General features: G+C 47.1%; 1 protein-coding gene across 1 annotated transcript; it reads right to left on the bottom strand.

The window, feature by feature from the left end:
* Positions 1-11,271: 11,271 nt before the first annotated feature.
* LOC119286091 (scarecrow-like protein 34) lies at positions 11,272-14,529 on the bottom strand. The gene has a single exon (XM_037565427.1). It carries the CDS (start codon positions 14,139-14,141, stop codon positions 11,733-11,735), a length of 2,409 nt encoding a protein of 802 aa, XP_037421324.1. The 5' UTR covers positions 14,142-14,529; the 3' UTR covers positions 11,272-11,732.
* Between the last annotated feature and the right edge of the window lie 937 nt (positions 14,530-15,466).

Genomic DNA, 15,466 nt, shown 5'->3' with positions numbered 1-15,466 from the left:
AGATGCTTAGTGCGGCGTGTTTCCCCCTCTACGCGCATGGACTTAAAATAAGTGGCAACTCAAGCCTGCAAAAGCACAGATTGACCAACACGAGCAATGAGCATCTATCTAACCTCTGACCACAAGTTTAATTACTCCCTACACTGCTATCTAACCTCTGATGCGTTCACAAATTGATCAACGAATAACTAACATATACTCCCTCCGTAAATTAATATAAAAGCGTTTAGAATACTAAAGTAGTGATCTAAACGCTCTTATATAAGTTTACAGAGGGAGTTGTTGGGGAACGTTGCAGAAAACAAAAAATTTCCTACGGTTTCACCAAAATCCATCTATGAGTTCATCTAGCAACGAATGATTGGATGCATCTACATACCTTGTAGATCGCGAGCGGAAGCGTTCAAAGAACGGGGATGAGGAAGTCATACACGACGTGATCCAAATCACCGAAGACCTAGCGCCGAACGGACGGCACCTCCGCGTTCAACACACGTACGGAGCAGCGACGTCTCCTTCTTCTTGATCCAGCAAGGGGAAAGGAGAGGTTGAGGAAGATGGCTCCAGCAGCAGCACGACGGCGTGATGGTGATGGAGCTGCAGTACTCCGGCAGGGCTTCGCCAAGCACTATGGAGGAGGAGGAGGTGTTGGAGAGGGAGAGGGAGGCACCAAAGATCTTGGTAATAAGTCCTCCATCTCCCCACTATATATAGGAGGGCCAAGGGGGGGCGCCGGCCCTAGGAGATCTAATCTCCTAGGGTGGTGCGGCCAAGGGGAGGAATCCCTCCTCCCCAAGGCACCTAGGAGGTGCCTTCCCCTCCTAGGACTCTTCCTCCTCGAAACCCTAGGCGCATGGGCCTCTTGGGGCTGGTGCCCTTGGCCCATGTAGGCTAAGGCGCACCCCCTACAGCCCATGTGGCCCCTCGGGACAGGTGGCCCCACCCGGTAGACCCCCGGGACCCTTCCGGTGGTCCCGGTACAATATCGATGACTCCGAAACTTGTCCCGATGACCGAAACAGGACTTCCCATATATAAATCTTTACCTTCGGACCATTCCGGAACTCCTCGTGACGTCCGGGATCTCATCCAGGACTCCGAACAACATTCGGGTTACTGCATATACATATCCCTGCAACCCTAGCGTCACCGAACCTTAAGTGTGTAGACCCTACGGGTTCGGGAGACATGTAGACATGACCGAGATCGCTCTCCAGTCAATAACCAACAGCAGGATCTGGATACCCATGTAGGCTTCCACATGCTCCTCGATGATCTCATCAGATGAACCACGATGTCGAGGATTCAAGCAACCCCGTATACAATTCCCTTTGTCAATCGGTATGTTACTTGCCCGAGATTCGATCGTCGGTATCCCAATACCTCGTTCAATCTCGTTACCGGCAAGTCACTTTACTCGTACCGTAATGCATGATCCCGTGACCAGACACTTGGTCACTTTGAGCTCATTATGATGATGCATTACCGAGTGGGCCCAGTGATACCTCTCCGTCATATGGAGTGACAAATCCCAGTCTTGATCCGTGTCAACCCAACAGACACTTTCGGAGATACCCGTAGTATACCTTTATAGTCACCCAGTTACGTTGTGACGTTTGGCACACCCAAAGCACTCCTACGGTATCCGGGAGTTACACGATCTCATGGTCTATGGAAAAGATACTTGACATTGTAAAACTCTAGCAAACGAACTATACGATCTTGTGCTATGTTTAGGATTGGGTCTTGTCCATCACATCATTCTCCTAATGATGTGATCTTGTTATCAATGACATCCAATGTCCATAGTCAGGAAACCATGACTATCTGTTGATCAACGAGCTAGTCAACTAGAGGCTTACTAGGGACATGTTGGTGTCTATTATTCACACATGTATTACGATTTCCGGATAACACAATTATAGCATGAATAAAGACAATTATCATGAACAAGGAAATATAATAATAATGCTTTTATTATTGCCTCTAGGGCATATTTCCAACAGTCTCCCACTTGCACTAGAGTCAATAATCTAGTTACATTGTGATGAATCGAACACCCATGGAATTTTGGTGTTGATCATGTTTTGCTCTAGGGGGAGGTTTAGTCAACGGATCTGCTACATTCAGGTCCGTATGTACTTTACAAATCTCTATGTCTCCATCTTGAACATTTTCACGAATGGAGTTGAAACGACGCTTGATGTGCCTTGTCTTCTTGTGAAACCTGGGCTCCTTGGCAAGAGCAATAGCTCCAGTGTTGTCACAGAAGAGCTTGATCGGCCCCGACGCATTGGGTATGACTCCTAGGTCGGTGATGAACTCCTTCACCCAAATTGCTTCATGTGCTGCCTCCGAGGCTGCCATGTACTCCGCTTCACATGTAGATCCCGCCACGACGCTCTGCTTGCAACTGCACCAGCTTACTGCCCCACCATTCAAAATATACACGTATCCAGTTTGTGACTTAGGGTCATCCAGATCTGTGTCGAAGCTAGCGTCGACGTAACCCTTTACGACGAGCTCTTCGTCACCTCCATAAACGAGAAACATTTCCTTAGTCCTTTTCAGGTACTTCAGGATATTCTTGACCGCAGTCCAGTGTTCCTTGCCGGGATTACTTTGGTACCTTCCTACCAAACTTACGGCAAGGTTTACATCAGGTCTGGTACATAGCATGGCATACATAATAGAACCTATGGCTGAGGCATAGGGGATGACACTCATCTCTTCTATATCTTCTGCCGTGGTCGGACATTGAGCTGAGCTCAATTTCACACCTTGCAACACAGGCAAGAACCCCTTCTTAGACTGATCCATATTGAACTTCTTCAATATCTTATCAAGGTATGTGCTTTGTGAAAGACCTATGAGGCGTCTTGATCTATCTCTATAGATCTTGATGCCTAATATATATGCAGCTTCTCCAAGGTCCTTCATTGAAAAACTCTTATTCAAGTAGGCCTTAATGTTGTCCAAGAGTTATATATCATTTCCCATCAAAAGTATGTCATCTACATATAATATGAGAAATGCTACAGAGCTCCCACTCACTTTTTTGTAAACACAGGCTTCTCCATAAGTCTGTGTAAACCCAAACGCTTTGATCATCTCATCAAAGCGAATGTTCCAACTCCGAGATGCTTGCACCAGCCCATAAATCGAGCGTTGGAGCTTGCACACCTTTCAGCATTCTTAGGATCGACAAAACCTTCCGGCTGCATCATATACAATTCTTCCTTAAGGAAACCATTAAGGAATGCCGTTTTGACGTCCATCTGCCATATTTCATAATCATAAAATGCGGCAATTGCTAACATGATTCGGACGGACTTCAGCTTCGCTACCGGTGAGAAAGTCTCATCATAGTCAACCCCTTGAACTTGTCGATAACCCTTAGCGACAAGGCGAGCTTTATAGATGGTCACATTACCATCCGCGTCTGTCTTCTTCTTAAAGATCCATTTATTTTCTATGGCTCGCCGCTCAACGGGCAAGTCAGTCAAAGTCCATACTTCGTTTTCATACATGGATCCTATCTCGGATTTCATGGCTTCTAGCCATTTGTCAGAATCCGGGTCCGCCATCGCTTCTTCATAGTTCGAAGGTTCACCGTTGTCTAACAACATGATTTCCAAGACAGGGTTGCCGTACCATTCTGGTGCGGAACGTGTCCTTGTGGACCTTCAAATTTCAGTAGGAGCTTGATCAAAAGTATCTTGATCATCATCATTAACTTCCTCTCTAGTCGGTGCAGGCACCTCAGGAATATTTTCTTGAGTTGCGCCATTTTCCGGTTCAAGAGGTAATACTTCATCAAGTTCTACTTTCCTCCCACTTACTTCTTTCGAGAGAAACTCCTTCTCTAGAAAGGATCCATTCTTGGCAACAAAGATCTTGCCTTCGGATCTGAGGTAGAAGGTATACCCAATAGTTTCTTTAGGGTATCCTATGAAGACGCATTTCTCCGACTTGGGTTCGAGCTTTTCAGGTTGAAGTTTCTTGACATAAGCATCGCATCCCCAAACTTTTAGAAACGACAGCTTAGGTTTCTTCCCAAACCATAATTCATACGGTGTCGTCTCAACGGATTTCGACGGAGCCCTATTTAAAGTGAATGCGGCAGTCTCTAAAGCATAGCCCCAAAAAGAAAGCGGTTAATCGGTAAGAGACATCATAGATCGCACCATATCTAATAGAGTGTGATTACGACGTTCGGACACACCATTACGCTGAGGTGTTCCAGGCGGCGTGAGTTGTGAAACTATTCCATATTTCCTTAAGTGTGTGCCAAATTCGTGACTCAAGTATTCTCCTCCACGATCTGATCGCAAAAACTTGATTTTCCTGTCACGTTGATTCTCAACCTCACTCTGAAATTCTTTGAACTTTTCAAAGGTTTCAGACTTGTGTTTCATTAAGTAGACATACCCATATCTACTCAAATCATCAGTGAGGGTGAGAACATAACGATAGCCACTGCGAGCCTCAACACTCATTGGACCGCACACATCAGTATGTATGATTTCCAATAAGTTGGTTGCTCGCTCCATTGTTCCTGAGAACGGAGTCTTGGTCATTTTACCCATGAGGCATGGTTCGCACGTGTCAAATGATTCATAATCAAGAGACTCTAAAAGTCCATCTGCATGGAGCTTCTTCATGCGTTTGACACCTATGTGACCAAGGCGGCAGTGCCACAAGTATGTGGGACTATCATTATCAACCTTACATCTTTTGGCACTCACACTATAAACATGTGTAGCATTACGCTCGAGATTCATTAAGAATAAACCATTCACCATCGGAGCATGACCATAAAACATATCTCTCATATAAATAGAACAACCATTATTCTCAGATTTAAATGAGTAGCCATCTCGAATTAAACGAGATCCCGATACAATGTTCATGCTCAAAGCTGGCACTAAATAACAATTATTAAGGTTTAATACTAATCCCGAAGGTAAATGTAGAGGTAGCGTGCCGACGGCGATCACATTGACCTTGGAACCATTCCCGACACGCAACGTCACCTCGTCCTTTGCCAATCTCCGCTTATTCCGCAGCCCCTGCTTTGAGTTACAAATGTGAGCAACTGCACCGGTATCAAGTACCCAGGAGCTACTACGGATACTGGTAAGGTACACATCAATTACATGTATATCACATATACCTTTTGTTTTGCCGGCCTTCTTGTCCGCTAAGTATTTGGGGCAGTTCCGCTTTCAGTGACCACTTCCCTTGCAATAAAAGCACTCAGTCTCGGGCTTGGGTCCATTCTTTGGCTTCTTCCCGGTAGCTTGCTTGCCGGGCGTGGCAACTACCTTGCCATCCTTCTTGAAGTTCTTTTTACCCTTGCCCTTCTTGAACTTAGCGGTTTTATTCACCATCAACACTTGATGTTCCTTCTTGACTTCTACCTCTGCTGATTTCAGCATTGAAAATAACTCAGGAATGGTCTTTTCCATCCCCTGCATATTGAAGTTCATCACAAAGCTCTTGTAGCTTGGTGGAAGTGACTGGAGGATTCTGTCAATGACCGCATCATCTGGGAGATTAACTCCCAGCTGAGTCAAGCGGTTATGTAACCCAGACATAGTGAGTATGTGCTCACTGGCAGAACTATTTTCCTCCATCTTACAGCTGAAGAATTTGTCGGAGACTTCATATCTCTCGACCCGGGCATGAGCTTGAAAAACCATTTTCAGCTCTTCGAACATCTCATATGCTCCATGTCTCTCAAAACGCTTTTGGAGTCCCGGCTCTAAGCTGTAAAGCATGCCGCACTGAACGAGGGAGTAGTCATCAGCACGTGTCTGCCAAGCGTTCATAACGTCTTGGTTCTGTGGAACGGGTGGGTCACCTAGCGGTGCTTGTAGGACATATTCTTTCTTGGCAGCTATGAGGATGATCCTCAGGTTCTGGACCCAGTCCGTATAGTTGCTGCCATCGTCTTTCAGCTTGGTTTTCTCTAGGAACGCGTTGAAGTTGAGGACTACATTGGCCATTTGATCTACAAGACATATTGTAAAGATTTTAGACTAAGTTCATGATAATAAAGTTCATCTAAGCAAATTGTTCAATGAACTCCCACTTAGATAGACATCCCTCCAGTCATCTAAGTATAACATGATCCGAGTTGACTAGGCCGTGTCCGATCATCACGTGAGACGGTCTAGTTAACATCGGTGAACATCTTCATGTTGATCGTATCTTCTATACGACTCATGCTCGACCTTTCGGTCTTCTGTGTTTCGAGGCCATGTCTGTACATGCTAGGCTCGTCAAGTCAACCTAAGTGTTTGCATGTGTAAATCTGTCTTACACCCGTTGTATGTGAATGTCTGAATCAAACACCTGATCATCACGTGGTGCTTTGAAACAACGAACTGTCGCAACGGTGCACAGTTAGGGAAACACTTTCTTGAAATTATTATGAGGGATCATCTTATTTACTACCGTCGTTCTAAGTAAACAAGATGTACAAAACATGATTAACATCACATGCAATCAAATAATAATAGTGACATGATATGGCCAATATCACATAGCTCCTTTGATCTCCATCTTGGGGCTCCATGATCATCCTGTCACCGGCTTGACACCATGATCTTTATCATCATGATCTCCATCATCGTGTCTCCATGAAGTTGCTCGCCAACTATTACTTCTACTACTATGGCTAACGCGTTTAGCAATAAAGTAAAGTAATTTACATGGCGTTTCTCAATGACACGCAGGTCATACAAAAATATAGACAACTCCTATGGCTCCTGCCGGTTGTCATACTCATCGACATGCAAGTCGTGATTTCTATTACAATAGCATGAATATCTCATACATCACATATAGATCATTCATCATTCATCACAACTTTGGCCATATCATATCACAAAGCACTTGCTGCAAAAACAAGTTAGACGTCCTCTAATTGTTGTTGCAAGTTTTACGTGGCTGAAGTAGGGTTCTAGCAAGAACGTTTTCTTACCTACGTGAAAGCCACAACGTGATTTGTCAACTTCTATATACCCTTCATAAGGACCCTTTTCATCGAATCCGCTCCAACTAAAGTAGGAGAGACAGACACCCGCCAGCCACCTTATGCAACTTGTGCATGTTAGTCGGTGGAACTGGTCTCACGTAAGCGTACGTGTAAGGTTGGTCCGGGCCGCTTCATCCCACAATACCGTTGAAGCAAGATAAGACTAGTAGCGGCAAGAAAGTTGACAACATCAACACCCACAACAAATTGTGTTCTACTCGTGCAAGAGAACTACACATAGACCTAGTTCATGATGCCACTGTTGGGGAACGTTGCAGAAAACAAAAATTCTCCTATGGTTTCACCAAGATCCATCTATGAGTTCATCTAGCAACGAGTGATTGGATGCATCTACGTACCTTGTAGATCGCGAGCGGAAGCGTTCAAAGAACGGGGATGAGGAAGTCGTACACGACGTGATCCAAATCACCGAAGACCTAGCGCCGAACGGACGGCACCTCCGCGTTCAACACACGTACGGAGCAGCGACGTCTCCTTCTTCTTGATCCAGCAAGGGAAAATGAGAGGTTGAGGAAGATGGCTCCAGCAGCAGCACGACGGCGTGGTGGTGATGGAGCTGCAGTACTCCGGCAGGGCTTCGCCAAGCACTATGGAGGAGGAGGAGGTGTTGGAGAGGGAGAGGGAGGCACCAAAGATCTTGGTAAGAAGTCCTCCATCTCCCCACTATATATAGGAGGGCCAAGGAGGGGGCGCCGGCCCTAGGAGATCTAATCTCCTAGGGTGGTGCGGCCAAGGGGAGGAATCCCTCCTCCCCAAGGCACCTAGGAGGTGCCTTCCCCTCCTAGGACTCTTCCTCCTTGAAACCCTAGGTGCATGGGCCTCTTGGGGCTGGTGCCCTTGGCCCATGTAGGCCAAGGCGCACCCCCTACAGCCCATGTGGCCCCCCGGGACAGGTAGCCCCACCCGATGGACCCCCGGGACCCTTCCGGTGGTCCCGGTACAATACCGATGACCCCGAAACTTGTCCCGATGGCCGAAACAGGACTTCCCATATATAAATCTTTACCTCCGGACCATTTCGGAACTCCTCGTGACGTCCGGGATCTCATCCGGGACTCCGAACAACATTCGGGTTACTACATATACATATCCCTACAACCCTAGCGTCACCGAACCTTAAGTGTGTAGACCCTACGGGTTCGGGAGACATGTAGACATGACCGAGATCGCTCTCCGGTCAATAACCAACAGCGGGATCTGGATACCCATGTAGGCTCCCACATGCTCCTCGATGATCTCATCGGATGAACCACGATGTCGAGGATTCAAGCAACCCCGTATACAATTCCCTTTGTCAATCGGTATGTTACTTGCCCGAGATTCGATCGTCGGTATCCCAATACCTCGTTCAATCTTGTTACCGGCAAGTCACTTTACTCGTACCGTAATGCATGATCCCGTGACCAGACACTTGGTCACTTTGAGCTCATTATGATGATGCATTACCGAGTGGGCCCAGTGATACCTCTCCGTCATATGGAGTGACAAATCCCAGTCTTGATACGTGTCAACCCAACAGACACTTTCGGAGATACCCGTAGTATACCTTTATAGTCACCCAGTTACGTTGTGACGTTTGGCACACCCAAAGCACTCCTACGGTATCCGGGAGTTACACGATCTCATGGTCTATGGAAAAGATACTTGACATTGTAAAACTCTAGCAAACGAACTATACGATCTTGTGCTATGTTTAGGATTGGGTCTTGTCCATCACATCATTCTCCTAATGATGTGATCTCGTTATCAATGACATCCAATGTCCATAGTCAGGAAACCATGACTATCTGGTGATCAACGAGCTAGTCAACTAGAGGCTTACTAGGGACATGTTGGTGTCTATTATTCACACATGTATTACGATTTCCGGATAACACAATTATAGCATGAATAAAGACAATTATCATGAACAAGAAAATATAATAATAATGCTTTTATTATTGCCTCTAGGGCATATTTCCAACAGGAGTACCAGATTCTAATCTTTGGACCTCTTCTCGGTTTCTTTTTTAACACGTCGACTTCTTCTCAGCCGGCATCGTCAGCAACTGTTTATTTATCGCTGTGAACTTGGATAAAAGATTATATCATCACGGATTTCTTCACAAGTCATCATCTGTGTCAGCTTCATATGATGTAGGAGCATCTTCTCACCTCTTTTAGCTGTAAATATATAACAAATGGTTGAAAATCACAATTCTAGCTGTAAACTAACCTATAGCTACAAGAAGGTTATCTCACAGAAACTGAAACATGAGAGGAGCCTACTATCAGTTTTAAAGCAGAAACCATGGAAATCATAATTCTAGCTTTTATCTTTTTGAGGGTTAAAAAAATAATTCTAGCTACATGTCCATTTTTGGAAAACAAGGAATGACTTCATCTTGGAAGGCCTCCAACCAAATCTCTACCCATGTACAAGGAGATTCAAAGTGGAAATGGAGTGGCTTGCTTATTCACAGAGATAAGTGGAGCCATTCATTTGATCTCTTGTACTGCAAACCGGCCTAGGAGGCTGGCAGCCATGCAGTATTAGCTTTCTTCTTCTGCTTTCTCTCTCTGTGTAAATACAACTTTCTTTATTTTGGAACTAATAAAAATATGCAATAGAGAAACCTACTGTCTTCCTCAAAAAGATAATGAAAACAGAAACCTGAGAGCAACATCCTAAATCATGCATGCACACAAATCAGAGGCAAAAAAATGCACACATCGAACTCTGAATAACTCTTTTGTCCTTTTCCTTTTTGAGGGAAACTCCTAGTTTATCTTATATTCTTATCTGAAACACATAACTGAACCCTGGTCTCTTCGTAGTACTACAATTTTGACTTGGTTGCATACCTCTGATTCTGAATCAGGAACCCTGCGGAGTACTCCCTCTGTAAAGAAATATAATAGCGCTTAAATCAATCACTACTTAACGTGATGATGCTTCAAAAGTCATGGCGAGAGATGGACCAAACTGCTCTACCTACTCCAACCGATCGTGGGTTAGCCTCGTAACAAAGCTATCCATGCTTAGTCCGGTGTGTTTCCACCGCTACGCGCATCTGACTTAAAATAAGTGGCAACTCAAACCTGCAAAGCACATAAATAACCGACACAAAGCAATGAGCATCTATCTAACCTCTGACCATATCACCATAAGTTTAAGTTTAATTACCCCGGAGACTGAGAGCTTGCTTTCGGGAACTAGAAATTGACCAACGATTAACCAACAATATAGTTAACGGACTTTAACCCATGGACTTCTCAGCTTTTCGTTTAACCCATGGACTTCTTGTCAGCTGTCATCGTCGATAACTGTATTTGTGTATCATTGCCAACTTGGATGAAGTTGTATGATCACGGATTTCTTCACAAGACATCATCGGTGTCAACTTCATATGACGTATTAGTAGGAGCATCTTCTGACCCCTTTTAGCTGTAATAAAAAAACATACATAAATGGTTGAAAACCGTAGTAATTCTAGCTAGAGAAAAAGTGAAACCTGAGAGGAACCTGCTGTCAGTTTTAAAGTAGAAGCTGAAGTGGCCCTTCTTCATGGAAATCATACTAATTCTAGCTGCATGGGCTGTTCGGAAAACAGGGAAGAATAACTTCATCTTCCAAGGCCTCCAACCAAATCCTACCTTGTACAAGGACATTCAAACTGGAAATGGAGTGGCTTGCTTATTTATCACAGAGCTAAGAGGAAAATTAAGCTTTCTTCTGCTTCCTCTACGTACAGCTCACTCTTTTTATTAAATAAAATTAGTAAAAATATGCAATAGGAAAACCTGCTGTCTTCCTAAAAAAACTGAAACCTGAGAGGAACATCCTCAATCATGCATGCACACAAATCAGACACACACACACACACACAAGAAATGCACACACAGAACACTGAGTAACCATTGCAACTTTATTGCTCAATCAACATATGTTTACCCTTCCCAGGCACAAGGAAAGCTTCTCCAACAATTTGATGATAGTACAAACAGAAAGTGAAGACATAAGGCACACATCTTTAACAAATCAAAACTTTGGGAAACCAGGGTTCTCCACGGCTGCCCCCCATCTTCTTTAACACATTTTAGCTTTAAACATACAAATGGTGACGCTGAAGAAAATTATCTACCACAAACAGAAACCTGTGGGAAACATCTTCAATCATGCATACACACAAATCGCATATGGAAAAGATGCACGGATCAAACAATGTGAGCAACCAATGCAACTTTATTGCTCAATCAAGCATCTGTTTTACCTTCCACAAAGAAATTTGATGATACAACAGAAACTGAAGTTCATAAGACACAAAGCATAAAATCAAGTGCTGTGATCTGTTAAATTGCTTGTCAGCTACAAGAGACAGAGCATACAGCCATACACTAGGAAAGGAAGATCAGGGTTCTCATTTCGTTGTGCATTATCGCAGCTACGCAGCATGTCCGCAACTACACCTAAATCCTGTGCATCTCTAAGCATCTAAACATTACAAGACACTACTCTGCGTCCCTACTTATTTCTACCATAAAAGTTTCGCCCTCTGTCCAAGCCATCCTGTAATGAACCAAATCTGCCGGGGCAAGATTTCTGTTGGTTTCGTAATAGCATGGGCGTGGGTTAAACACCATTACCTTCTTTATCTGCACTCTGAAATGAAGTGAAGAAAAGCATCTAAAATTTGGAGATATCATGGTCACCAGCTACCCATGTCGACATGGCATAGAGTACCCGCCCTTTCCACCCCTGCAGCAACCAACGGTTATCCACGTCGATGAGAAAGTCCTTGTGGTAGAGGCTCTTAACCTTATCCTTCACAAGCTTAACAACAGCCGAGCTCAATGGCACCTGCCTCAGCCCAGCCCGGTGGCCCCGCACCTGCCATTGCTTATAAGTCTCAGGCCGATCCACCCGATCTGCACCCTCGCAGGCAATGACATTCAGGGCACATGGCCCGAAGATATCCCGCTCGATGAGCAGCCGGTCGTCATTGTCACGGGGGATGGTCGCATCCAGCATGTCGAATTGCGCCGAATAGGTGAAGAGTGCCTCCCGGAATCGTGTCACGAAGAAAGGCGCGCTATAGGTTCCATTCACAACGCAGTCAATGAACACATCAGGCCGCATGTTGCGAATGTTGGTAAGGACCATGTCTCTGGGGCTCGGGATGTCCTGCCTGTCCATGATAACACTTTCGTCCATCAAGTTGCTGAAACCACACTGGCTGGTGACGATGAGCACCTCATTTGGGTCGATATTTAGGTCCTCCGCATGGACTGTCTCCAACTTTGCGGGTATACCATGGTACCTGAATGGCACGCCAAACTCTTGGGCACATTTGCTGAGCCGACGGCCTGTCTCCTCGATCTGGAAGGCTGGGCGGAACCCAGGCTGAGGGACGTCAATGCCAGTGATCCTCACCTCTGGCGGCCCGCCTTCCCTTTCCGCTAGCATCTGTAGCAAATCTGGCCACTGGAATCCATATTCCACATTGTAATCCACGATGTGCAAGCGGCTCTTCCCGACCATGGCATCCATGATGATCTTGCCAACAAAAATAAAATTCACCTTCCTGAAACTGCTGGCTGCCATGTAGAGCTTGTAGGCCCTGAGGAACTCTCCGACCGAGGTGCTCTTGGCCACGAGCGACCGATACACATGGCTGCCCGTGCCTGCAAGGCGTGCTTCCAGTCCCTCGGCGAAACAATACGCCAGCCTCTGTGTGGCATCCCCCTTAGGCGACGAGTGTTGCTTAATCTGCCTGAGTAGCTCGTTCGATCCCCGGTGGTCGCCCGTGGCCACCGCCTGCGCACAGTGGATGAGCATGGTGCGGAGGTCGACCTCGGTTGCACCCCGCCTCCCCCGCGCTGCCTTGCCGGTGCCCTTCCTGTGGTTCTTCTCGGCCTCGGTGCCCATTGCTATTTGCAGATCCTCTATCCCCTTCATGATGATGTCGTGGCCGTGAAGCATTATTTCCTCGACCATCTCGCCTACCCCAGATTCCTCCTGTTCCGGCATCATCAGCTTGCTTCTCCGGCCAGCCTCCGCCTCCAAGTCTTCCACGCCATGCCTGTTCTTGCGCCCCCGGCCATTACTGAACATCAACATTCTGAGTCTATCCGCCTCCTCCTTCTTCAACTGGTCACAGGTCAAGTCGCGCAGTGCCGGCCTGTTGGAAATGGCGTCGAGGGTGTTGTTGGTGGGCAAGAACTTGTTGGCCTCCTCCATGCCCTTGCGAAACGCCATGTTGAGCATGTCCATGTCACCGTCGGTCTGGCCATTGAAGAAGAAGGCCGAGGCCGGGGTGCCTGGGCCACCTCGGCAAGCGGCCTGAGTAGCCGGCTTGGCCGCCTTCGCCGTGGCATTGTTCGACAAGGTCTTGGCGTCCTTGGTGGCGCTACTATTCGAGAATGTCGCAAAGCTCTGAATGCCCGTGCTGCGGCCGTTCTGGCCAGCGGGGGCGACGAAATGGTTGCTGTTGCCCCTGGAGAGCGCCGGAGTGTGCCCGAAATATCCCGAGGTGGGCGTGCTGACGCCGGAAAAGAGGAGGTTGTTGGCACCGTCGACGGGGAAGCCCAGGCCGATGTATGGCGGGGAGTGGAGGGGCTGGGAGAGATCGATTCGCTCGTAAGGCCAGGTGGGATTGGCGGGGCCGAAGCCGCCGGGTGAGGGGGAACAGGAGGTGGAGTTGGCGGTGTTGGTGGTGGCGGAGTGGGAGGAGGAGGTCGATTTGGCGGTGTTTGTGGCAGAGTCGGAGCAGGAGGAGGCCGATCTGGCGGTAGCAGAGTCGGAGGAGAAGGTGGAGCTGGCGACGGCGGAGTCGTCGGTGGATGGGTTGGTGTTGGAGTCGGAGATGATCTGGGCGAAGCGGTGCTGCGCGGAGAGGATGGCGGGGTGGTCGGGGTACTGGTAGAAGAACCTGTCGTCGATGTCCTCCTCCATGAGCATGCGCGAGATGAAGTCGAGGTCGTCGGAGGCGGGGGCGCGCGGGGGCGACGGCGTTGGCGGCAGGTCGAGGAAGAGCGACGGGGAGAAGGGCTCCGCGTCCCCCGCCCGCAGGAACTCGTCCGGTGTGGCGGCCATGGCCCAGGCCCAGGCGTTTGGCGTATACGGACGGAGGCGCGCTAGCAACAGTGACTAGTGATGTTTTGTGGTTGGGGGCATGGATGGGAGATGAGCTGGGCTATACAAATGGAATGGGGGAATGGTTTGAGCTTGGGGTCCAAGCAAATCAAGCACCGCGAGGAGGAGGAGAGCTCCGGCGCGCGGCGGAAGGTCGGGGAAGGTTCCGGGAAGGATGCCGAGATGCAGATGCAGATGCGACTGCGGCGCGCGGCGATGACAGGAGGAAGGAAGGGGACGAGGACGACGCTCGCTCGTAGAAAGTCGTAGTGCCCCCCCTGGTGGAGTTGGCGTCAAAGCCGCACGGGCAGTGGGGCACGTCGTTTGCTTTGCTCTGAGCCGTTGGATCGACGAGCCCGCAAGGTTGAACTGGTCAACATCCATCCATCAGGGGAGCACACACTGTGTGCATTTATGTGGGATCCTAAACACCCGCTGTTGTCAACTGGGTCTCTGTCGTCGCCCCATGCTAGCGATGGAGACATCGAGGAGAGGGGACATGGTCGGCCGGTGAGATAGTTGAAAAAGCTTTGCAATGAGTACGAGCAACCAGAAATAGCATCCATCCCCATACCGAATCCAGTAGATCATCTTCAACTGACCGAATGTTTATCTTTTGGATGATTCAATGGACAGACGATTTCATGATACGTGATACACGGGGCGATTCATTTGGTCTGCTTTGACTGTATGTGTAATCAATTTATCAATTTGGCCATTTTCATACAGTCTTGATTGGAATAAACAAAAAGCGTCACATAGTCTACATTCAAATAAGTTACTCCCTCCGTTCACTTTTGTAAGTCATTTCAGACAACTTTAAATGGGCTATTTTATACATTGTCTGAAATGTCTTCAAGGTCTTATAAAAATGAACAGAGGGAGTACATACTTTGAGTCCAAATAAGTAAAAATCACAAAATCACCAACCAAATGAATTTAAAATTATAGCACATAAATTCAAAGAAAAATAAGAAGATGGAACTATTGGTTTCGTATACGTGACTCTACGTATGCCCAACCAAATCATTTTGAAGTTGAACGTGAGTTGTCCGATTACGCATTTTATGATGAAATTCGATGAAATGTGCAAGCGTTGCCGCTTCACCCTCAGGCTCAATCAAATCACGCTGGTAATTCCATATTAGCACTACAACTCACAGTTGGATTTCATGGCGGATTTACATGGAGCTCGAGCTACCATTCGAATGGAGGAAGGGGATCAACGTCTCCTCCATGCTACACGCACAAGTCGTGCCTCGGCTTCTAGCCGTTCTGTCCGGCCT

The sequence above is a fragment of the Triticum dicoccoides genome, chromosome 4A (assembly GCF_002162155.2).
Source record: "Triticum dicoccoides isolate Atlit2015 ecotype Zavitan chromosome 4A, WEW_v2.0, whole genome shotgun sequence".
Taxonomy (NCBI): domain Eukaryota; kingdom Viridiplantae; phylum Streptophyta; class Magnoliopsida; order Poales; family Poaceae; genus Triticum; species Triticum dicoccoides.
This window is presented reverse-complemented; position numbering and strand designations above follow the sequence as displayed.